We start from the raw sequence: 23,653 nt of genomic DNA, 5'->3' as shown, positions 1-23,653 counted from the left end.
GTGGCCGCAGGGACCCATCCTCCTCCAGGCTTGGGAAATGCCCTGTTTTACACGCCTCAATCAGGGATTCGTGAAACTTTGGGGTGAGATCTGCTGTGTTTAATTAACGCCAGCTGGAAAACTGGCCAGAGGCTGGCTGCGGCGTGCAGGCCGGCTCCGAGCGAGGCGCGGGTGGGTGCGGAAGCATCCCAGGAAGGGCGACAGAACTTGCTGCTGTTAGCGCTACAGCTAAAAACACCGTCGAGCCCCTTTAGTCGAGCTTTGTCGTCGTGCCGTGATGCTCTGAGCCCCCTCTGCCGAGGGAAAAAACAAGAAAGAGGGGTCCTTTCTGTACGTTGGGGGCTTTGTTACAAAGACCTCGTCGGAGGAGATGTGGTGGCTGTGGTTACCTGGTTGCACGCTGGCTGCAAAAATGGGACAGATTAGATGGAAGCTGTGAAAATCTGATTTGAATGAGACGGCTGAGAAGGAAACCGTGTTTGCCCTTCTCTGGAAAGGGAAGGTAAATAATATTAATATTATAATAGTATGCCTTAACTTTTGGTGACGCAGTTGGCCTAGATGATTGTTGTAGGTCCCTTCCAACTGAAATATCCTATCCCATCTCGTCTCACTTTGTAGACCTTCAACCTTAAGAAAAAAAAACCAACTTTAAAAATTCTAATTTCAGGATTCGAGTCGTTGTTGGCATCAAGCCCCGCGAGGGGATGCCCCGGCGCCCCTTGCAGCGTAGAACCGGGGGGAAACTGCGGGAGAGGCGTGTGACCAACCCGCGTCCTGTTTCCCGAGCGTCTGTGCTCCAGGATGCCTCGTTAATTTTAAATTTCCCCTTTAATTAGCGGCTTTGATTTCGCGCCGCGCTCCCACGTGGCCGTAGGGAGCGGGGCTTCCCCTCTGCGCCTGCGCGGCCTCCGCAGATCACGTGACGGGAAGGCAGCCTATAGGGAGGCGCCTTGCTGCGAGGTGCCCGGAGAAAGGAAGTGGCCGCCGGTAGCCGTCCGCGGCCGCCGGTTCCTCGCCCGCCTCCGCTGCTCGGTATGCGCTGAGTTGCCCCCGCCCGCCCCGCGGCGCGCCCGCCGCCCCTCCGAGGTGAGCGGGGAAGCGCGGTGGGGGCCGCCGCCGCGGAGCACGGCGGGACGGGGGTTGCCTTGGCGACCCCGGGTCCCCCCGCCGCCCCGCTCCTAGGCCGCGCCGGTGCCCGTCCCGATCCGTGAGCATCTGACTGGGTTTTGTGGGGCAACCGTGCTCATTTACGCTCTGAAACGACGCGATTACGTTGGGGAAGCCGTGTCATTTTGGGTTACTACAAAAATAATCCCAACTCCGGCTGGAGTTTGGCACCGCCCTGTGCTTGGGTACCGTGGTGGTGCCAACGGAGGACACTTGGTTCGGTAGAGACGCGGCAGCTACGCTTACAGCTATTCCTTCTCTTGTTCTGACTTGTGCTCAGGGGCTCAGCCAGCGTTAACTACTGCGTCTCCATTTCCTCTTTCTCTATAGCAAAATTTCCCTTGGGAGGGCCGGGAATATGTCATGCGTCGCTAAATCCAGCTTTTTTCCTTGCACAGGAGCTCTCCCGGCTGCTCTGTGTCTCCTGTCAGCCTCGTTCACGGCTCACAAACCGCCCTGGCTGGCTCAAACCTCACACATGCCGTGGCAGCTTAGCTTTTCTGTGCTTTGCCCTACAGAAGTGTTGTGTCTGAACCAGCCTGCAGAGCTTTAGAGGAGAGAAAGCAATTGCTCGACTTCATATCTAAGCCGGACAACAGCTGAATGTTTTTGCAGGGCGTATCTTGAGGTTTTTTTATTGCAGCTGATTAAACTGAGCTTTAAATGACTTCACAGCACAGCGCTTCCTGCCAGGTGCGGTGGCAGTCGCCTTTGCCATTAGTGTTCCAGCTGCCGTGCCCAGTTCCTCGGGAGATGGATTATACCTACGCTATCTATATGGTGAAAATAGCGTCTCCCTTTTGGAGACTGCCAAAGCTGCGTGCTGAAAGTCCTGCTGCTTTCTGTGTCCTGTTAGAGCGACCAGGGCTGGTGTCCTCGCCGCTGGGATTGCTGTGTCCAGCCATGGACTAAATCATGTATCTTAGACGTTTCCTCTTGATCATAGGCATCAAATCTCCTGTAGGAAACTATTCAAATGTTTAATTATGTTTACTCTGTTGAGTTTGAACTTTGTTAGCCTGCTCTGTATCTGTTGTAGTTTATCCTGTCTTTGTTACGCTACAGCACCTCCCGCTGTCGGCAAGCCCCTGCTGGGTGACCCTGGTGAGCTCCTTGGCGCCTTGGCCGTTCGTTGCAGTGATTCTCTCCGCTCTTGAGAACCGCGTGAACGTGGCTGAGCGTCTGACCCTTTATTGACAGATATATAGAGGCATTAAATATCTCTAACATAAGGAGGAGCACGTTTGCTCAGACCAAAGGCTTTCTAGATGTGTGTTTTTCCCTGTCTGTTTGTTCTGATAATTCCCAGTGTCCTGTTTTGACTGCTGCTGAGCAGCAAGCTGATGTTCTCAGGGAACTCACTGTGGGAGCATGCTTCCCCCCCCCCCCCCCCCCCCCCTTACAGTGGTTAACACAAATTGGAAATATTTGCCTTTCTCCAACCTGCGTTCCTTTTTTATCTAGCAACTTTTATCTACCAAACAGACTTTATCTGCCATTTTATTAGTCTTTTGTCATCATGAGAGCTTTCTACACCTGTGAACAGCTTTAGATTTTACTGTCCTGGAAATCTGTGCTCTATCCCAAAGGGTCATCGGTTTTTGTTGCATATCTATTCATCTCTTCTCCCATCTAGTTTTTATGAATCTGCTGAACGGATTGTAGCTGGAATCTCTTTTCATTGTGGATTCATCCTAGATTTGCTTCCTTTCTTTTAATCTGCCATAGACTCTCCTTAGTCCAGCTTCATTTCCTCAAAAGCCTTTACGAGGGACGCTTCTAGTAGCTTTTGGGGAGTGCTAGTGCATGGTATTTTTTTTTTAAATAAATCTATTGACTGTATGAATAAACTCCAGCAGATTTTTCAGAAGTGAGGTTCTTTTAAAAGATGTTGGTATCTGTCTCCCAGCATGTTATAATTAAAGTGTGAACTCTTCATTTACAAGATGACGTTGGAGCAGCCTCGCCCCCGTCAGAAGCAGTGATACTGGGTACTGCCTGGTACCAGCCTTTCAAGGTAGATGGTTTTAATCTTGCAGGTTAAAAAAGTAGTTCTGTTGTGTCTTGTAAACTGGTGCTTTGATTAGTCTTTATATGGCTGGTAGCAAATAAATGAACATACAGTAGTGTGTAAGCGTTGTTCTAATACATTGTTTTCGAAGTAGCTGCTGCTGTTGTTTCTCTCAGCTGGTTGCTTGATGTATTTAAAGCAAGTTGACTTAACATGTCTGAGTAATTGGTAAGAGGCCATCCTGTGAATGCCCTCTTAAAACCCGTGGCATTCTTAATTTTTGTTCCTTTTCCTAAACCAGAGTGGTATCATCGTGTCTTTTGGTATCTGGGCTGGCCTCAGATGTCATGAAACATTGTGGGAACCGCCCATGGAATCCAGAAAAATGGTCTTTTGTAGCTGGGAGCTCAAAGAGCCTTTGACGTAGTATGTGTATTTATTTTTGTTAATGAAGTCTGGTACTTCTTTCATGTCTGTTGTTCTTTCTTTCCCAGTAAGGATGATCTTTGTTTGCATGTGGGGGTGGTTTTTTTTGGGGAGGTGTTATGAATATAGGTGTTGGGCCAGTACAGTCTGATAAGCCGGTCAGTGAGTCGGTGCTGGTTTCTTAGCCCATCATCTGATGTGAACTGCTCCTGCCACCAAGAAGCCATCTCTCTTCCTGGCTATTTTCCACCTCTCTGTCCCCCCACCCCAGCCACTCCCTGCGTAATTTATGGAGTGAGCAGGAGCAGGTGAAACTGTGGTTGCAAAGGCTGACTCTTGATGACAGCGCTGTTGTAAATGCCTGAGGAATTACAGCTACCAACTTGGGGACTTCCCCGTGAGTGGCTTGCAGAGCTGATTCAGAAGTCCTCATGGCTCTGCCTTCCTGCTCATCACAGGCTGCTGGGCTGGAGGCAGCCTTTGGTAACCGACAGGATTTCCCTGCCCTTCAGTGACTTGGTGCCAGCGGCTGCTGTTAGTGCTTTGTTCCCCTGATGTTAAGACGCTTTTAAAGAAACAATTGGGCTAAGCCTTTCAGTGTAGCAGCAAAGTTCTGTCTTCGCTGAGCACCTCTTCTACAAACTTGAAAGTTAAACGCTATCTAAAATCGTTATTAGAGTGGTATCACTCCTGTCTTCCTGTTTTTTTTAACCAGTCACAGCGTGTCTGATGGCTTCAGTGCAGGGTGTTGCAAAAAGACAGAGCTTCATGTCTCATGCTACGTCCCCCCACCCACACTTTCCTCCTCACACAAAGGTAGGAACGGGAGCTGCTCAGTTTTCCAACATTATTTTTTAATTTCTCCTTTTCAAGTTATTACTGTGGATATAAGAGCAGACATCTGTGCCAGAACCCATTTTAAATGTTACTAGATTGAAGCAGTCACCGTGGGTTTTTTTGAGTCGAACCTGGGTGTCTCATGCTGGAAAACACCACTGAGAAAGAAAAGGAGCCATGTTGGCTCAAATCTTAAATTCGGGATTGTGGAGGGAAGTGAGTTTGGAGCGCTTGTCTGCCAGCTATGGAGTGTTCTTTTGAAGCTGCTTTTTTTTTTTTTTTTTTTTTTTTTTTTAAAGCACCTTATTTGCAATAGCCTCTAAAAAGTTACTTGTTAGCATCTTCCTTTAATGACGTAGGCGGAGGGACTGGGTTTTATCGACAGCCGTGTGTTGCTGCTCAGTAATGAGGACAGTGCCTAGGAAATGGAGGCAGGCTCGAATTCCCCTCTCCCAGTGTTCGTACTACGCTAGGCTGAATTTCTGGTTCGGGGTTTGTTTTTGTTTTTGTTTTTTTTTTTTCTTTTAGTGACTACATACGTTTTCTGTGTAGCTGTTTATTCTAATTCGGAAATGGCAGCGGGCCTGCATGTATGATGAGTTGTTTAGGGCCTTTTTTGTTTCTGGAGGAACAGCTGCCTATTGGAAACTTGCCGCGTTCGGCATTTGCAAGGTATTAGATCTAGCGAGCTTCTTGTAAATGTGCCTCTATTGTGACCCTTTGGTTTTAACTCCCCGCAGTGCTACTGTCACAAAGCAGATTTTCTCTTCCGCCTCTTAACAAGAAAAGATTTAGCAGCAAAACCCTCTTAGAGATTCTTGTTCGCCATTCCCTGGAGGAATTGCTGTATCTGGGGCAGCAGGAAGCCGTGCCTTTTGCAGTATGCGTTAGAGACACTTTATTCAGGTACCAGCTCCTGTAAAAATCTACGGCTTCGGTAATGTATCTGGAGCTGTAGGGTAAAAGAACAGCCCAGAAAGCGACTCGCTTGCAAAACGCTAACATTTCTGCTGCTGGAAGACTGACAAGTCAAACTTGAAGTGTGCCGAGGATCAGGGACACAAGTATAAAAGGATTTCACTAACAGTAAGTGTTTTCATTTCAAATAAATAACTGCTGCTTGCTGCGCAGGTAGAACTACATTTTGCCCTCTCATTTCTTAATATGCTTTTGGGGTCTGTTTCAAATCCCGATCCTTCATGGCAGGAGGCCAAATTGCTAGTTACTGTGATTCTGTGTTTTCGGCTTTCAGGCTTTTAGTCCTGTGGTGTGCACACCTCAATCTAGGCGTAACGGAAAATGAAGTGCAGAGCTGGGGACAAGGTGCGAGTGCATTTCTTAGAATGATGGTTTCCAGAATTTCAGAGCTGAGGAAAAATTGGCTGAGCAGTGTGGGACGAGCCTTTGGGAGGAGGGCTAAATGCCAGGATGGGTTTTCCCAGGTTGTGTGCGACAGTGCTGCCTTCCTGCCTGTCCGAGTCCCATGTGCTCTGGCCAGGCTCTTGTCGATATTCCGCACGGGGAGGGTTTAATATCAAATCTACTTGTTTGGTATATTTGGTGTTACATGGGATTTTGATTTAGCAGGGTGATACAGCACCATGCTGAAATCGCAGCACAAGCATAATACAGCAATGGCAGCGTACAGCTGAATCCAAATACAAACGTGGTGCCTGTTACTGGTCTCTATATGCTTAACCATCGCAGTGCTCGGCACCAGGATGGGATATGCAGATTGAAGCCAGCTCAGGCCTTTTGCTTTCTTCAAAGTTTACTTTATGAATTGTCCAGTTTTTATACTTTGGGCTCAGCCATGTATTTGCTCCCCCCATGCTGGTCTGGCTAGCTCAGGAAGATGTTGTTCTTTGCTAGTTGTTTCAGGGCACCTGACGATTCACTGGTGCAGCTGTCTTATCTGAACCCAAGGTTACCCTCCAGTCTCCCTGGTGTTGAGATAAATTCAGCTTTCTTTACAATACATTCTTCCCCAAGCTCACCGTTTTTTGCCCTCCTCCGCTGCGGGGGTGTGCTGGTCGGGTACACTGCCCTGGACGGATTTACGGGAGAAGAAAGTCCGGGCACTGACAAACTCCTTTCTCCAGAGTGATGTCCCTGAGAGAAGCTCGTTAGTGCTCGGGGTGTGCTTTGGAGGCAAACGGGATCCTCGTAGCAGGGCTGGACTCACGGCGTATCTTCGAGATGCAGCAGCCTCGGAGATTGTGCAGGGGGAGCTGGTTGAGGAGGGCAGTTTTGTGCACAGAAGGAAGCTGCTACTGAAGGAGTTTAAATAACGAGGAGGTCAAAGTCTTGAGCTTGTGCATGTCCCTGAGTGACCAGGGGTCCACGAGGGGCTCCTAGGCTCAGTGCTTGTGGTTCTGGTAGAAATTACAGAAAAACGTAACACCTGGATCAAAAGGCATTATGGACTATCGTGAAATGATGTAATCTAGTGTCAGAGCCTGTTTCCAGCCATAGCATTACATTATTTTCAGACCAAGGCACAAAATCAGTCATTTTGTCCTAGATTTCCTATTAAGTGTCTCGCTCGCTCCAAACACCTGCTTCTGCTAATGCAGGGAATTAAGTGATGGCAGTTTTGGGCAGCACTCCTATGGGATGTGATGAATGATACAGGAACGGGGGCGAAACGATCACCGTTCTGCTCGTGACTGTGAACTCCAAGCTCCATCGGTTTGCATAACATATCAGAAAAGAGGAGAACCACATCTTCTGGGGTTTATTTATTGCTCGTCCTAAATGAAGCTACGTGGGATTCCTAGAAGGAGCAGGAGCATTAAATGGAATTAATAGAGTGTAACAAGTAGCATATAGAGGGATGCTTGTATTACACGCGTAGCAGAGGTGGTTGTACTGGTGTAGGCAGCACATTTAACACCCCAGCTTTCCAGTTGCTCCTCTGGGTGCAGAGGAACTAGTCTGAGCCCAGGCAGGATGAAGAGATTTGCTCCTCACTGATGTTATGTGGGACTGTGGGGCTGAGCAAGCTGATCTAAGTTGGGTTAAATCAGATGACCTCCGAAGGGTCCTTCCAACCTACTTTTTTCTATTTTATGACCAGACTTGAAGTAGTACCTAGGTGGTATGAAGCCAACTATTTAAATATCTTTAAAAAGGTGGCTCCTATTGCTTTGATAATGTTGCCCTAAGTCCTAGAAGCACCTCTCTGAGATTGTTAGTAATGAATTCATGATGTTTTCAAATCCAGTCGCAATTTTATTGTATTAAATAAAAGGAGCTTGGTAAGAGGGGTGTCTGTGTGGAACATTCCCTTCGAGACCAGTAACCTAAAAACGCAGTAAGCTTAAAATGAAATGCAGAAGGGAAATCTTTACTGCTTTGTTGGAATTAGACCTTTGGCTGGTTCAGATTGAATGGTTTAATGTAAATCAAATCCCCGGTGCCAGATGGCGCAAGGTAGAGAGACTTAGAGCTGTGAAAACTCCCGCTGGTGCTCTTGAAGTGATGCTCCCCAGACAATAGCAGAGTTCGTGTCTGTTTTGAGTACCGTGCTGCTCAGTCACAGCTAACGTGCCCCTGTCTTGCATTTTGAGTAGCTCTTAAAATTCTGTCTAGGCTTTGTTTGATCCCATTTCTTTACAAGTGAGAGAAGATGCCAGGTGTCATTATAAAAAACTTTTTTCCTGGAAATCTTGTCTTGCTGGGATTTGAGGACTGTCCACACAGAAGTCGCAAACAAGGATTTGGTGGCGACACTGGCGCAGCACCTCTAACGAGGGTACCAGGCGTAAGGAAATCCAACTCTGGCCTGCTGAGCATGCGTGCAGATCTTCCAGGGAGTATCTGCTCGTCTGTGTTTATGCCGAGCAGATGGTCTGCTCATGGAAGGTAAAATACAGCTACTGTGCATATGTCCATTGCTGAAACATGCAGCCGTAGGCAGAGGGACGTGACCTGACAACCAGAGGAAGGGCCAGCTCGCATGCTGCTTTTGCAGAGCGGACTTGTTTAGCATCGCTGCAGCTCCTCAGCCCTGGCCCCTGCTTGGTATGTACTTGGTAGTTTCGGGAGGAACTTAATCTTTTCCTCCTGTGGAACGACAGCAGATAATCCTTCTTAATAATCTAGCAGGAGTGTGCTTGAAGAAAGTGCTTTGAATTCCAGAAGGTGAAAATCTTCAGCCCAAGTAAATAAGGGTCAGCACCGTTTAATGGCGGAGGTGCCTGCGATACCGGGGTCTTGGCCATGTGTCTTTCGTGACGGTACTTCCTGAATCGTAAGATTGCTTTATAAAAATTCACTGGCCTGCCAGTCCTTGTTTTTTCTTTATTCTTTCCTGCAGGTTTGCTTCTTTCTGTTCAGGATGAATTGATTTCAATTAGCATTTCAATTGAAAAGTAAAAGATTTTGATGGACTTCAGTCTAGCTTTGTTTCTGCACATGAAGAAGATTCCTTCACGTTGGTTTTTGTGTGAACACTAAATTTGAGGCCAATACACCCCTTATTGGAAGTTATATATGATTCTAGTTAGTATTCATTTAGCTTTAGTCTTAAGATTACCTTGCTTTTATTCTGCCAGGAAATTTGGTGATATTTGTTGCTAGATGATAAAATTTTTATTTGGGATTTTCATGAACCTCTCTGGATAGAAGTTGAAGTCCAAATAAAAATTCATAAAAATGGCATCTTATGATTGTTCACTGCTTAAATCCAGCTCCTTTTCACAGGATGCACGAGGCAGAAACATTGTTAAAACATGTCTAATAGTGCTAAACATGGGAAAACTTAACTTGTTCAATCACTTAGCCAGGCTTTTCTAGGTATGGAAGCGCTCAAGGGATTTTCAAACACATTTAAGCATTTTCCTGCCAAATTCTAGTAGGCATCAGGCTTTATCTTGCATGTGAACACCCTGTTGGATTAACAGTGCTGATCCTGTGTGGCTACCTCAGTTTCTCTAGAAATATGGTATTATGTAGGTTTGGGGGTTTTTTGTCTTAAATACAAGAGCTCTAAGAGGGAAAGAAAATTTCCCGCTCTTGAGAAAAGCCTAAGTTGAGGCTTCTTAGCTGTGAAGCGTCTAGTTCAAGTGAAGAAACTCTCCCTGCACCTGGTAGCTAACCTAAAATCAAAACAGGACCTACTCTTGCACGGTAGGACCTGGAAGTACTGGTGGTAGAAATATGTTAGTACCCGTATTCGGCTCATTGTGCGGGGTGAACGCTGATAATTCACGGAGTCCCAACCATTGCTTGGGCTGATGCTGGAAGCTAAAGGCTCCTCTGCCTTTTTAGACAGAATTGTGAAACACTGTTCTTTAGCTCATTAAAGCTAGACCTTATTGATGCCAAAGATTTATGACTTTATTTTTAAATAGTAGGTTAAAGCCTTACAATGTGCTTAAATTTAAAATTATATGTTAAGTTGGCTTATTTAGTAATGTACTTAGTATTTCTTTTCATCCAACTTCCGTTACTGCTAAATATTTGTAATGAGTATTTGACAGGTTCCTCTGCAGCTACCCAATACACATAAGGCCAAAACATTTTGCTAGATTTGTTTTGATAGAGGAAGGCAGAAGACAAGTAGAAATGCTCAAAACCTGTATACTTTCCTGTAGTTTTTTTGAAATTAATTTGTTGTGTGTTAATATCTGCAGTTCTTAGGTAGGAAAGGGAATTAAATGCTCAGTTTCTAGTTCTACTCGCTGCTAACTTTGGTATTTTGGAAAGGGGTGTCCTCAGAGCTTTTTCAAATGTTTAACTGCACGATCCCTTCATAAGCATTAAATGTTGGCTCATTTTATAATCATCGTAAGCGAGTGTTTCCCATTTTGACAAAAGGGTGAGGTCGCTGTGCCCCGCTGGGTGGAGGGGCAGTGGATGGTGTTAACCATGCCACTTCCCAGACCGCGGCCATCACACGAACAAAGACTGGCTCCTGAGAAAAAGATATTAAGTAAGGTAACTTCACTTTGGGTTTTCAAAAATGCCTTGGGCCCCCTTCAGTTAACTGCACGTGGCTGGAGCCTACGTTTTTCTTCACAGCAACCGCCACTTGGTCTCAAAGGTCAGACGTTGGTGTTGTCAGTGTGGCAGCGGTGAGTGGAGCTATGCTACCTCTAAACCCCTAAAAGCCCTTTTCGCTTCCTTTGAGTCCTAGGGTCGTATTTAACACTGACGCTGGGGTTTTTTATTTCTTTATGCTTCCAAACATGTCTTTTGTCCTCTAAAACCAAGTGGACTCTAAAAGCGATACCCTTGTCGCTGTGCTAGCTGAGGCTTTTGTTTAGGACTCGGGCTCTGCTGATTGCAGCATGCCGGAGGCTGTGCAGAGGGCCGGGACCCGGGTCTTGGGTGTTCGCCCAGATATCTGTGAAGAGCCAGAGGCTGTCACCTGGGTATGAAGAGAATTGACTTGCCTGGGATTTCTTCTCTCTTGGTCATTGCAGCCACTGACCACAGCTCCTCCGGCAGCAGCAACACCTGGACAGGGAGGAAGGTGCACAGGTCTACTCTCCTAAAACCTTGTGGCAGGACGCAGTGCCAGGCAGGTTTCCTAAATTCCCTTTAAATGTGCAAGAGCATCAGATTGGGTCTCATAATGCAAAGCGGATGGAGAGAGTCCCGGCAAACACAACTGGTGCTGGGAAGCGGCTGCCTGAATTTGAGGGGAGGGGAATTACCCTGTTCAACAAAACAGTCGTGGATTACTTTTTTTAAGGCTGGCTTCAGCTGCAGGACAATGCATAGTGCTTGCCTAGCTCTTTGAGAATATAGTGTTAAATAAACATGAACTAATCCTCGCAAGAATGCGTCCTGTGCTGGCTCTGCCTCTCCTGCAGCAGCTGCTGGCTAAGTCTGCTCCTAGGCCCCTGCCTTTTCTACTCATTAGCAAAAATATGGCTCTATAGTGGTTGTTTCATTTATCTCTGATTTATTAATGCTGAGAGCATTGACTGAGAAGAGGTGTTGCCTTACAGGAGCATCAAAGCTTCTCAAGAAAAATAAAATGTATGAGAAAGAGCACTGCTGTTGCAAACCTGAGTGCCCTGTAATGCCCACTAACGAAGCAATGTATTGGGGCTTGGAGCTTTGCCATGGCCAAAGCAGCTCTGGCTGTATGTGCCTGCTCGCTCCTCTCTCCTCTCTTTTTCCCCCTGAAGCCTATCTTATTCTACCTGAGCTTTTGCCAAGCAGTTCTGGCCTACAAAAAATTGTTTTGTCCTCTCTTCATGATCTTGTGGTGGGTCACCGGTCTGAAATGGCTCAGCAAAGGGTCCGGCAAGGGTGGGAGGAGTGCATGGGTGGGAGGATGGGACCCACCGCTGTGCATCAACTACCTCAACCAGCAGCGGTGTGGATCAGATCAGCCGCAGCAAGCGAACGTGCCCTTCCTTCAGGGCCCTGCGGGGTAAAGCTGAGGCACCTTAAAAGGTCACCAGGGGCTGGTGGCGGAGAGCGTGCTTGCTGCCGCGACAGGGTGCAGATTCAAAGTCTAGCCTCAGAGGGCTTGAGCCAATTCTAGGAGTGTAAAATTAGTTTTAAAAGCAGAAAGGAGTACTGGGTTTGTGGGTATTCTAGGTGCTTAAGTTGTTTTGAAACTAGCATCTGGGCTGATTGTGAAAGCTGTAGGCTGCTTGGTAAACAGGCAGCCACAGTCCTAGTACAGGCTGTGAAATTGCTGTGATTCTTTTTAAGGACTTCTTTGGAGAAGAACAAGCGATCCATATAAATATACCGATCCCCGGATGCCCTTCTCAGGGAAATATGTAGAACCAGTCACTGGGAGGAAAGCTGTGCCTGGGAATGATCCTTTGCTTGAAGAAACCCACCCCATTTCATCTGTCTCAAGAGCTGTAGGAGAACTTCCTTGGACCTCGGCTCTATTAAAGCATTTTGCCATTCTTTCTGCCTGTATCGGAGAAGGGCTAGCAGAGATTTCTCTGGATAATAGTGGACCTTAATTGTATCCTTTCTCCTGTTGATATATTGGCTGTTTGACGTGTTCCAGGTTGCACACAAACCAGTGGTAGAGTTCCTCCTTCCCCCCTAGGAGGTCCGGGCTGATGCAGCATAGGGGTTTTATGCTGCTGTCCGGGAGGACGGAGGGGTGGGAGCTCACGCTGCTCTAGCCGGTGCAAAGGAGTCATGCAACGTGTTTTGCAGGGAGAGTGCCAAAGTCAAGGGTGAACATCGTTCTCATTAGCAGTGCTAATTACCTCTCTTTCAGCACTGATGTTGAGTTCAAGGACCCCAGCACCTGGGGACTCTGCTCTCTATCATCATGTTGTGCTAACTGGGAGTTGCTCTCTACCAGTTCATCCTGGGCAACTGCAGAAGAAAGCTAGCTTATATACCTTAATAGAGAAATTTGAGGGTGGAATGTGGATTTTATGGCTTAGCCTGATTTTTTCCTTAGGGGTACAGTAGAAGGAGGTGTTTCCAAATTCTTAGGAGAGCAATCGGCACACAGTTGTGTGCTGTCAAACACATCAAACTGGGATCGTTGCTGTGCCTACTCCTTTTGTGCGTCTTTGCCAGTTACAGAGTGTATTACGGAGGTGATGCGATTTTTGCATTGAAACTGCTCGAATGGCATATCTAGGTCAGTGGGGAGTGTGTTTAAATCCTTTCCTTCTCGAGCCTCTGAGCTTCAAAGCGAGAGCAGTGGAGAGCTGCGCATCCCTTTCAACAGGAGGGCATACGCAAGTGCTGCTGTGTGCAGCTTTTTCCTTGTAACTTGGCAATTAAAACCAAGATTTGAGACTCTTAAAATGGGGAAAAGAAAGTAAAAATGAAACCACGACTTTTTAAATTAAGGGTGGTGTTTGTTTTTGGGGTTTTTTTTGCATCCTGGTCTGGTTCTTTGACCTGGGACTAGGAAGGCTGGAGTGAGAGAGACAAAGCTGCGGATGGAGAACCGCAACGGACTCCTGCAGCTGCCCTGGCTCTGCCTGCCTCGTTTGCTCTGTGTGCGCAGTGTCTCGCGTCGGGCTTTGTCCTGCCTAAAGCCTCCTCTCGAGATCTGTTCTTCATTCGCACGTCTGCGCTACAAATGCTTGTACAACCACTTTAGTTATTGCTTGCTTCTTTCTCTCTGGTACCTTGTTAAAAAAGGCTGAAAACATTGGAGTAAGCGTCCTGTGGTAGTGCTATGGTGAATGAAAAGGGTATTTCGGGATTTCTGTATTTGAATGCTCTCTGCTGGGCTGGAAAGCCAGCCCTCGTGGAGTTGTAGCACGTAGGAATGATGGGAAATGAAACTAGATCTCATTTCACTAGCATAAGTTAAACAAAATTAACATTTTATAGAATTTGAATCCTCTGCATACGTACTAACTGGAGATGACGGGATTGTGTAAGAGGACTTGATAAATGTTCTTCTAGCAGTGCTTCCTTTTTAAGCTGTTTGTTCAGTTTTGTTTTAACAAAATGTTGGTCCTGCATAGACATTTGAAGAGCTCCATGCACCATAAGGTACAGTTGGCACAATGTTGGCTTATTTAACGCAGCATCTTGAGCTCTTTTTGGAAGTGGCTGGTGCCACGTGCTCCTTCACGCGCAGCGTGGCTGGGCCGTGCTCGCGGGGAGCGGGGTCTGTACAGGGGCAGGGCCGGCGGGGGGGGTCAGGCTGAGAAGCGAGCTGTGCTTATCCTGCGGGCAACGGGGCTTCGAGTTGCTTCTTGGGTTAACGTTGACGTGTTTTGCTTCATCTCTCTTGAAAACTCATTCCGCTAGGAAAAACAACTTTATCGATACTGAGAACCTCCTGCTGCCTTTGCGCAGATGCCTGACTGAAGCTGAGAGTCAGAACCTGTGCTTCATCCTTCTTAACGTGCTTTCTTTTCTTGCAGGCGTGAATGACAGAGGAGGTGCCCCCGGCTGCACTTACGGACGTAAACCTGCGTCTTCTCTGCCACGATGACATAGACACGGTGAAACAGCTCTGTGGCGACTGGTTCCCAATAGAGTACGTTACCGGTTTGGGGTGTGAGATGGCAGGGATCTAGAAATAAATGGTGTGAACCTGTGCTGGTCCAGTTCAGAGCTGAAACCAAAGGCTCTGCGGCCATCTGGACTGCTGTTGCTAGGACAGCAGCAGGTTCTGAATCTTTTATGCACTGTGGTGGTGTTCCTGTTAATGGCCCTTTGCCGCCTGTCCCACAGGGTCCTAAAGTCATCAGAAAATTCCTGTATGCAGACTTTGGTGGAAAAATGGGCTTTGTAATTGAGGGGGTGGATCAGCTTCTTGGGAAAGACTGTGTATGAGACGAGGAAAGGAGCACACCTCCAGGAAAAAGGATCAGCAAGTACAGCATCCCTGTACTTGCAAAAGAAAGTTGTGTTCTGGAGCGTGTGCCGAGAAAGCACCCTCAGGGCTGAACCAAACCAACATGGAGCAACTGTTCCTAAGGGACTGTCTTTCTGAATGTCCCCGGGGGAGACTGAACAGTACTTGCGTGTGTACTCAGGACCGCTGTTGCTCCCGAAGCTCTGGCAAAGATCGGCTTAAAGCTGATCTCAGTCTGTCCCAGGTCAGTTCCCCAGGGCCCCGTTTGCTAAATGCTTGTGTCTGCACAGGCACGGGAATAAGGAGCTTTTCTGGGAGACAGTGATAGCTTTCTGGCTTAAGGCATCCAGGGAAACTACAGCTGTCGACTTCAAGAATTTTTTTCTTTAGCTTTGTTGAGAAGGTTTATAGAGGATTTTAGCGGATTATATTAAGATTGCATAAAATGTAACAAACCAGCAAAAGCATTAATAATATTTAGAATTTGTAAATTTCTTTTAAACACAAGGCATGCTGAACTCTCACTTGGAAATAAAGTAGTGTATGCTAGTTTCCCTTTAGTAGCTGCAGCAGGAGGAGGAGAGCTGGAGGCTGGTGATGTGATTTTTTTGGTACCAATATGCAGTATTTTTTCACATGTGTATCAAATTAATGAGATCCTTACGCTCTTAGATGAGGGCAGATGGATCTTGCGTAATAGCTTGCTAAAGATGGAAGTGAAAGCTCTGGGCGATGAATGTAAAATGAAAATGTGGTTGTCTTAGCAAGGCAGGAGGCCATTACATGAGCAGCCTGCATTGCTGCTTAGATGCAATCGAAAGAAACCGTGCTACCAAATGGGGTACAGCAGCTGTTTGATGTTCATTGGTACCATACAACAGTTAAGACAGGAAAGGTGGATAACTTCCCAACCCAGATTTCATGGAATAAGCGAAATTAGTAGCATAGTAAGAGCTTTAGATTGACATACGGCTGAGCTACTTGGCTGTATGTCTTTGCAGAAGACAGCCCTTTCAGTAGTACAGCTTCCCTCCCTCAGTTTTGTGTAAAATACATTGGCCTGCAGTTCCAGTGACTGGCATTTAAAGATGTTGCTGCTCATTTCCAGTTGAGCAGCATCTTGGCACAATGTTTGCTGTGGCGCTGCCTGCTCCCACGGGCTTTGTGTCCCCAAACATTCCTTTTTTTCTTCTTCCTTCCCAGGTACCCTGACTCATGGTACCGAGATATCACTTCCAACAAGAAGTTCTTTTCCCTCGCAGCCACATACAGAGGCTCCATCGTGGGAATGATAGTGGCAGAGATCAAGAGCAGAACAAAGGTGCATAAAGAGGTATGCTACTAAACTATGCTTCAGTATGAGATAGTCTACCTCTTGCCGTGGTTAACTGTGATGGGACCTGTTTGGGGTATATTTTCCACCCTCCATCCAGACACTTATAAGAGTGATCCTGAGTTAATTTAAGAAACGTCCAGCTGATGGAGCATGGGTGGTGGGATGTATCTGAACACGGGGGCTGCTGAGCAGCCTGGTACCGCGGAGTCTCTTCCCGCTGGGGCTAGGCAGCTGTGGCCCGATGGGAAGCTTGCTGCCTGATGTGCTGTGCGGAGAGATCAGATCATGCAAGTGTAATCCAAAAGTGACTGTGTAGCAGGCCATTTAACTGTTGCCTGGCTGTTTTCAGTGTGCCTGGTCATCGCTGGTGACTGAGGTAAGCACAGCTGTGGGAGAACAAACATCTTCCTTTCTTACATGAGGGTTGAACTTCCTTAGCTGTGCTGGGTGAGTCACTCCTGGCTTCCTGCAGAAACTCTTTCATTTACATGGTCACTGTCTCGAACACAAAGCAGAGGTAACCGATCTGCAGAATCCTCGGGCTTCTGTGGCTTAGGGCCACAAAAATGATCAGAGGGATGGAACACCTCTGCTATGAGGAAAGGCCGAAAGATCTGGGGGTGTTCAGCCTGGGGAGGAGGAGGCTGCGGGGAGACCTCATTGCGGCCTTTCAGTACTTAAAGGGGGCCTACAAGAAAGATGGGGATAGTCTGTTTAGCAAGGCCTGCTGCGACAGGACAAGGGGGGATGGTTTGAAACTAAAAGAGGGGAGATTCAGACAAGATATAAGGAAGAATTGTTTATGCTGAGGGTGGTGAGACACTGGCAGGGGTTGCCCAGAGAGGTGGGAGATGCCCCATCCCTGGCAACCTTCAAGGCCAGGCTGGCCGGGGCTCTGAGCACCCTGATCTGGTTGAAGCTGTCCCTGCCCATGGCAGGGGGATGGACTGGATGGCCTGGAAAGGGCCCTGCCAGCCCAAAGCATTCCACGATTCAGGGATAACAGAGCTTGGAAGCCAGGAGAGGCAACGCAGTACAGCAGAGAGGTGAAGACACTGATGGTCACTGAAGACAGTATGGGAGAAGACCACTGGGTAGTGTGGGGAAAACAGCATAGGCAAGTGGGTTACAAAAAGCAGGGGCAATGCAGATAGCGCATAACTTCTAAAAGGCCATCAGTGCTATGATTAAACAATAATCTTAACATTCGTAGGAACTGAGAGCATTGAGTGGCACGGGTCTCTTCACTCTAGCTATCTGGCTTCACCTCAAAGCTAGTCGAAGTCTGAAACTGCATCTTCAGCAACTCTAACAAAAGGCTCTTGTTCCAGCCAAGCTGAAAGCCAGGGGCTTATTCAGACACTGCTCCAGGCAACTGAGCCTGTAGAACATGCTCCTTGTCCTCTACAGCAGTACGGAGATCTCCAGCTGACACGAAGCTCAGACGGAGCATGCAGGCAATAAAGACTGTTGCTGGATTGACCTAGACACTGATGTGTAACTCCAGAATTGGCCCTTTGAATCCTTCCTGGTAAAAAATGCAAATGCATTCTGTCCCTAAGGCCACAAATAATGTATATAGTAAGGAGACATCATGATTTGTGTTCTGCATCTGGAAACACGATATGCAAGTAGGAATAACCCCTAAGGGACATGCTTGGTTTTTTTAACTCCCCACCTCCTTTCCAGAAGCTTCAGCTCAGACTGTTCAGCAAAGAGAAGTTTCCTGCTATAGCCTTGTTTTCAGACCTTCCCATACGGGCTTCTTGCCTTCTGTGCCTCCCCAGGTCTCCTACTAAATAACTTGTTATATCTCTACTCAGGATGGAGACATCCTAGCTTCCAATTTTCCTGTGGACACTCAAGTTGCTTACATCCTAAGTCTTGGAGTGGTGAAGGAGTTCAGAAAACATGGAATAGGTAAGATGCTGCTAAGTGACAACTCTGTTGCTGTCGTTTGCCACGTGTGGCTAGTGGGCATGACTGAAGCAGCTGCACCACTTCACCACAATATCCTTTTGAAAGAAGCTTGTCGGTGATTTGTACCAGCAGTTGGGAAGGTGATGGGAGGGTGACGTCCCCTTCTTGGTGTTAATGCAGGTGCACAGAGATGTTTTTACTGGTGTGGGCACAACACAATGTGCAGATGTTTCCAAAGGGCACGGGGCTTTGTCCGTCTTGTTCCCAGGGGATAGCTGAGCACACCGAAAACTTGCATTCCTGCTGTTGAGACTGACTGAAGTGCTAGGACTTCACCCTGGAGCAGGGTTTGAAGTGATTTTCTTTCATGGGTATCAGAAGCCTGGTCCCTGAGGCAGAAAATATAGCTGCTTTTAACCTTTCAACTTCAACAGATAGAACAAACATTTAGAAAAAGACGAAGGGAACTGGAAAAAGAGTGTAACTTAGACCTGATTAAATCTGTCAGTGTAAAAGCCAGCTCTGAATGCCTGCTGCAACACGCAGCATTTTTGCAGCCATTTGAAAATCCTGCAGTCAGAAGAGCTTATCTCTGTTTCGAGCAGGATGTGTTTTGTCATCAAATGAGCGCCCTTCTGGTGCAATTTCAAGCACGATCTATATCTTTGATCTGCAAAAGGAAATAGGCCAGGTTTGGCAGCATGACCCAGTGCTGCACATCTGGAGTCTCTTCAGTGGATACAGGTGTAACTTCTCTTCCTTGCGTCCTCCCTTCTCCCCCAGTCATGTTTAGAAGGGTACAAACTGATAGGATACATAAAGAAATGACCAGTAGAGTCCTCCGTGGGAACACTGTATTTGAAACTTGCATTGAAATGCTACTGGAGATAAATTTTCTATACAAAGAAGAAAATCCTTGCACAGAATAATATTCAGAGAAGGTAGTAAAGGGGTCTTCTGTTCTGTAAAGTTGTGGCTGTTTTGAGTCCCCTTTCAGTTTCCAAATCCTATTTTTTTTCAGCTCCATCTTGCTGGAATTTTCTTTCAGTATCAGTGTTTCCTGTATCCATCACAACTAGACAGCATGTTGCCGTGCTCTCTCAAAACCTTTGGACTTGTTCCTAAAGCAGGTACAACCTAAAGAAGCTGCTGCCTGCTGCTGCTTTTTCTGAGACCTTTCTCTTGAGAGTTTTTCTACGTGTGTTTGAAGCTGAAGTCTTTCATGCAGGAGGCTTTTCACCCCAGGCATACTTTTAAGCACTAAAGCTCTGATTTTTCTCTGGCAGACATTAAAAGGCTTTGGTTTCCAGTTCTCTGCTATTGTTAAACCAGAGGGCAGTTGGATTTCTGTGAGATAGAAGAATGGAATAACTCATAACAAAATTAAACTGCTCTCCTGTTGATGTCTCTCAGTGTGTTTTTGTGTTTGGCTGATATAAATTCCTACTAAGTGTCAAGTGACCATGAAGTGGTCTGGGGATTGTGAAACAGCAGCGTAAATCTCATCTGTGTGTTTGTATTAGCCAAGCTCTTTCCTTAGCCTGTTGTTACCACACCTGATGGAAGAAGCTCCCGTGCAGGTTCTGCTGGGTCCTTCATGCCATGTTGAGGTGGTTTGGATGAACCTCCAGGTCTCGTCTCTTGGGGCTGGAGTATTCTCCGTGCCCTTCTCTGGTTTCTCCTGCTGACTAGTGGTTGTGGAAAATCCAGGTTGAGTGAGACTATGCCTTGGCTCTCCTCCTAAGAAGGGATCTTAAAATCCTACCAGTTTTTAGATTTTAATTTGAGTTCAGCAGATGCGATGCAATAACCTGCTTGTGAAGTCTTGTTTTGACTCTCTGCTGTTTGAAATGGCTTTAAAATGAACGAATGTGATGGAACTGATACCATTAAAAATGACTCACTGACCTTCCCCATAGCTGAGTGCTGCTTGGCTGGGGATGGGCATTACTGGCAGATTCCCATGTCTGGCTCATCTTTGTGGTTATTGAATCAGAAGTTTGTGTCTTTGTAAAATCTGTTTTGTGAAGCCATGCTCATAACTGTGAAGAGATTCATATTAAAAACATGTAGCGGCGTGGTCCTGTTAAATTCAAGAGGGTCTGTGAGAACTGGGTGGGATCTGGGGTCTTCAAGCATGTGCAGCAATCGCTGCTTAGGCGCTGGGTGCAGGACATCTCAGCTGGGACCTACGAGCCCTTGGCTGTCCCTGAGAAGACAGCTGCACTGTGTGATTCTGCTGCTCTTGCCTTCGACAGGTTCGCTCTTGCTTGAAAGTTTAAAAGACCATATATCAACGACTGCCCAAGATCACTGCAAAGCCATCTACCTGCACGTCCTCACCACTAACAACACAGCAATAAACTTCTATGAAAACAGAGACTTTAAACAGCACCACTATCTTCCCTATTATTATTCCATCAGAGGGGTCCTCAAAGATGGCTTTACCTATGTCCTGTACATCAATGGCGGACACCCACCCTGGACAATCTTATATCCTTTACCTTCAGTCTGATGAGCGGCAGAACGCATTAAGCAGGCACCACACTATGTTTTAGGTTAAAAATGGCAATCTAGCAAAGTGTGATCTGACTAGATCTGGGGACTGATGCCTACTCAGACGCAAGATAAAATCTGAAGCTGGAAGGAAGGTGATGTTAGAGGGATTTGACAGTGACCTGCTTGTGCCCAAGCTCCCCCGACTCCTCTGGGAACAGTTCGGGGAGGCAGCGTAGGATGGTGCGTTGAATTCTAAGTTGGAGCGAGTTTGATGCCAGTGATAGCCAATGCTGGTGTTAAGCCAGAGTGCTAGGCATGCTCCGGCTTGTGTGGTGCAGGACTTGTCCAGCAGCATGGCAGAGAAGCCCTTGGTCTTGTTTCCTGTGGCCTGGGGTCCCCTGTGACCCTGGTCTGGATCTCAGCAGGCTGCTCTCAAACTGACTTTGGGAGTTTATTTCAGGTCGTTGGATCACGGAGAAGAAACCTGATCATTCCCGGGTGTAGCTAGTCAGTCCAGACCTCTCCACACAGGGGGATAGATTCCCGACCCCACAGGAACTTGCTGCGGAGTGCAAAGGGAACTAGCAGCTCCTTAGAGGAGGTATTTCCCACGCAGGTTGGAGCCAGTGTTCCCAAACTGCTGCCTTTTATGGTGCAAAGCAGACCTGCTTTTGATAGAAAGGAGCAGGCAATGAATACAAGGAGCAGATCCGTCTGTCTAACTGAGCAGAGCAGCTTTTGCTGTGTCATGGGGTCTCTTTAGGGAGTGCTAGTCCACAGAGTATTTTAAGTTATTTCTTAAGTTACAGTGTAAATGTCGCTGTCCTTAACCGATGGCCACTGACTACCTACAGCACATTGGATCAACGCTAGCCAGCCTGAGCCCGTGCTCAATTCCCCAGAGGATATACCGACAAGCCCAGAGCCTTCTCTGCAGCCTTCTGCCCTGGTCTGGCATTTCTGCCAAGAGCGGCATTGAATATAGCCGGACGATGTGACTGGATCGGAAGATGTACAAAAAGCAAAGGTAGGTACCGGGGGAAAGCTCCCCTCTCTGCCCGAGGCCGGCAGCGACCCAGTGGCGATGCCCCACGGCCGCTGCCTCCTGAGAGCGCGCTCGCTGCCCTGTGTCTGGGGCATCGTTGTGCTCCCGTCTCTGGTGGTGGCCAAGCTCCTGTTGGTTTCCTTTGAAGGGAATTTGAACTCTGAGCTTGTTTACTTGAGCCCAGAGCCTGAGAGCAGATTGAACCTGTCCCTGCTGTCTCTCTCCTTTTCCCAGCTCTGTTAGACCAGCTTGCAAGACCCAGAGTGACCGAGTCCTCGCTCTTTCCCCAGCTCGGTGTCCCAGCACCGGAACTGACAGCCCATTTGCTGCCAGTTGCATTGCAGGTCTCTGACAACAAGGTCCTCAGGACAGTGGCTCCCCAGTATGCCGGAAGAGACCCGGAGCACCTGATTTCCCTAAGACAGCTGCCCTCTTTGTCTTCCCATAGGATTGTTCTTCCTTTCATCTCCTGAACCGTCCGGCTCTGCACTGATTCCAGCGATGACTGCTCTTGGTCAGTGACCCAGCCCCGGGACGGGACTCCTTGTTCCACAGGTTGACTGAGATTTGGCAGACTTCACACTTGACGGGCTGCAGCCCTGACTTTCCCCCGCGGCCTGGAGCCTGCAAGCGCTGCCTGTCGTGCGAGGCATCTGGCTGTGCCGTAGCTGAGGGCCCTTTACGTCACCAGTCTGTGTGCATGTTGCACTGTCCCCACCACTTCCCTTGCCTCTGGTTTGCTCCTATTCCTATACGTGATGTAGAGGGGTTCAGTTGCTGCTTCCACGTCGTGGCTACTGAAAGCAGCATGAATGAGGTTAATGAATCTGCACTGATCAACCATGTAAATGAGCCGTTAAGCGCCCTGGCAGGCCGCTGCTGGCAGAATATACGGTTGTGCCCTCGTTGGCGGGGCAGGTGGAAGCTGGGTGAGGGGAAGTGGGGAGCGAGGATCGTGTCTGGGTCCTGCCAAGTCAGCTGCTGCCACTGGTGCTTCCTGCGGGTAACTTCCAGGGAGGGTAACTGCCTCGCCTGAGAAACTACCCAGCCCCGCCAGCCCTCTGGAGTAACTTAAAAAGAAGCATTTAATTCCAGATGCATCAAGTAGAAGGCAGGGAATGAAATTGCTATTTCATAGTGAAATATATATATTATACTGTATAGATCTTTCTGCCTTTGTCCGAGTTGGGACGTAGCAGGGGAGGGGAGCTGGGGGTGTAGAGCCACTGCTGCATCCAGAGCCCTGCAGAGTCCGGTCCGGAGCCCTTCTCCTCCCCTGCATGCACCCTCCTGTGGCAGCAGGGCTGGACTCTCGCAGGATCTTCAGGGATGAGCTCTGTGCACAGATCACAACAGCTTTTTCCTTGCTGAAGAAAGGCTCCCCCAGCTGCTCGCTCATGCGCTTCAGGCCCCAGTCTGGCATCACCACAGGGCTGTGCTGGTGGGCGGTCTCCCTGCGGCTGTCTGGGAGACTCCTGGCCTGGCTGCAGGACCCCCGTGGCTGCAGCTCAGCTCACCAGCAGTTAAGGTCTAGCCTGCGTGGAGGCCCCAGCGTGCCCGTGTGGCGCAGCCAGGCCAGGCGCCCTTCCTGCGCCTGGGAGCGAGGTTGGGCGAGCGTTTCACTTTTAAGGTGGGAGTCTCTGCAGCTCACCCAGCCCGGGCATGTGTCAGAGGTGCGGGAATCCCTGCGCCCTGCCGGGGTCCCATTGCGAATCCCCCTTCCCTGGCCCGAGGCTCTTCCCCTGCTCGGCGCTGTGTTCCTCGTTCCCCTCTCATTTCAAAACTGGGACTTGAGCAAAGGAGGCCTAAGCTGCAGCTGGTGCATCGCCCGTAGGTGCAGGCAGGGCCAGCTCTGGCAGCGGCTGCGGGCAGGGCGTGGGGGTGAGACACAATACAGGTCAGGCTTTGTCTTAGGAGAGAAAGCAAGCACGTTAAGATCTTGCAGCCCGGGTGACCGTACGAAGTCATTTCACTGTCTGTAAGCCCCAGAGGTGGGCGTTAATTAATAAAAGGGTGCAGGAGGCAAGGTTGCTGTGCGTGGTACCGTGCTGCTTCCCGAGAAGGGTGGCTGGGACCAGCTGCCCACCCTGCCCACGGCTGCCACCGTGTGCTGCAGGAAGCAGCTTGATCCAACCC

At 48.2% G+C, this 23,653-nt stretch overlaps 1 protein-coding gene across 6 annotated transcripts; it reads left to right on the top strand.

The window, feature by feature from the left end:
• The first annotated feature begins 455 nt into the window (after window positions 1–455).
• NAA60 (N-alpha-acetyltransferase 60, NatF catalytic subunit) lies at window positions 456–23,543 on the top strand. 6 transcript variants are annotated; one of them, XM_082313105.1, is made up of 7 exons: window positions 456–502; window positions 14,281–14,396; window positions 15,921–16,050; window positions 17,877–17,973; window positions 20,232–20,482; window positions 21,327–21,499; window positions 21,966–23,543. In XM_082313105.1, exons 2-6 carry the CDS (start codon window positions 14,287–14,289, stop codon window positions 21,468–21,470), a joined length of 732 nt encoding a protein of 243 aa, XP_082169231.1. In that variant the 5' UTR covers window positions 456–502; window positions 14,281–14,286; the 3' UTR covers window positions 21,471–21,499; window positions 21,966–23,543. The 6 variants fall into 6 exon arrangements, with proteins under 6 accessions (XP_082169231.1, XP_082169227.1, XP_082169226.1 ...); XM_082313103.1 differs by lacking the exons at window positions 456–502; window positions 21,327–21,499; window positions 21,966–23,543 and adding exons at window positions 11,915–12,392; window positions 13,876–13,903 and having other exon boundaries at window positions 20,232–21,305; XM_082313101.1 differs by lacking the exons at window positions 456–502; window positions 21,327–21,499; window positions 21,966–23,543 and adding an exon at window positions 950–1,035 and having other exon boundaries at window positions 20,232–21,305.
• Window positions 23,544–23,653: the final 110 nt, after the last annotated feature.

The sequence above is a fragment of the Platalea leucorodia genome (genome assembly GCF_965183815.1).
Source record: "Platalea leucorodia genome assembly, chromosome: 5".
Lineage (NCBI taxonomy): Eukaryota > Metazoa > Chordata > Aves > Pelecaniformes > Threskiornithidae > Platalea > Platalea leucorodia.
This window is presented reverse-complemented; position numbering and strand designations above follow the sequence as displayed.

Bases quoted from the DNA above. Each gene is read 5' to 3' on its own strand.
- NAA60 (XM_082313105.1), top strand. From the start codon at position 14,287: ATGACAGAGGAGGTGCCCCCGGCTGCACTTACGGACGTAAACCTGCGT. The intron at 14,397-15,920 runs GTACGTTACCGG...CTTCCTTCCCAG, and splicing joins GGCGACTGGTTCCCAATAGA to GTACCCTGACTCATGGTACC. The intron at 16,051-17,876 runs GTATGCTACTAA...ATCTCTACTCAG, and splicing joins GAACAAAGGTGCATAAAGAG to GATGGAGACATCCTAGCTTC.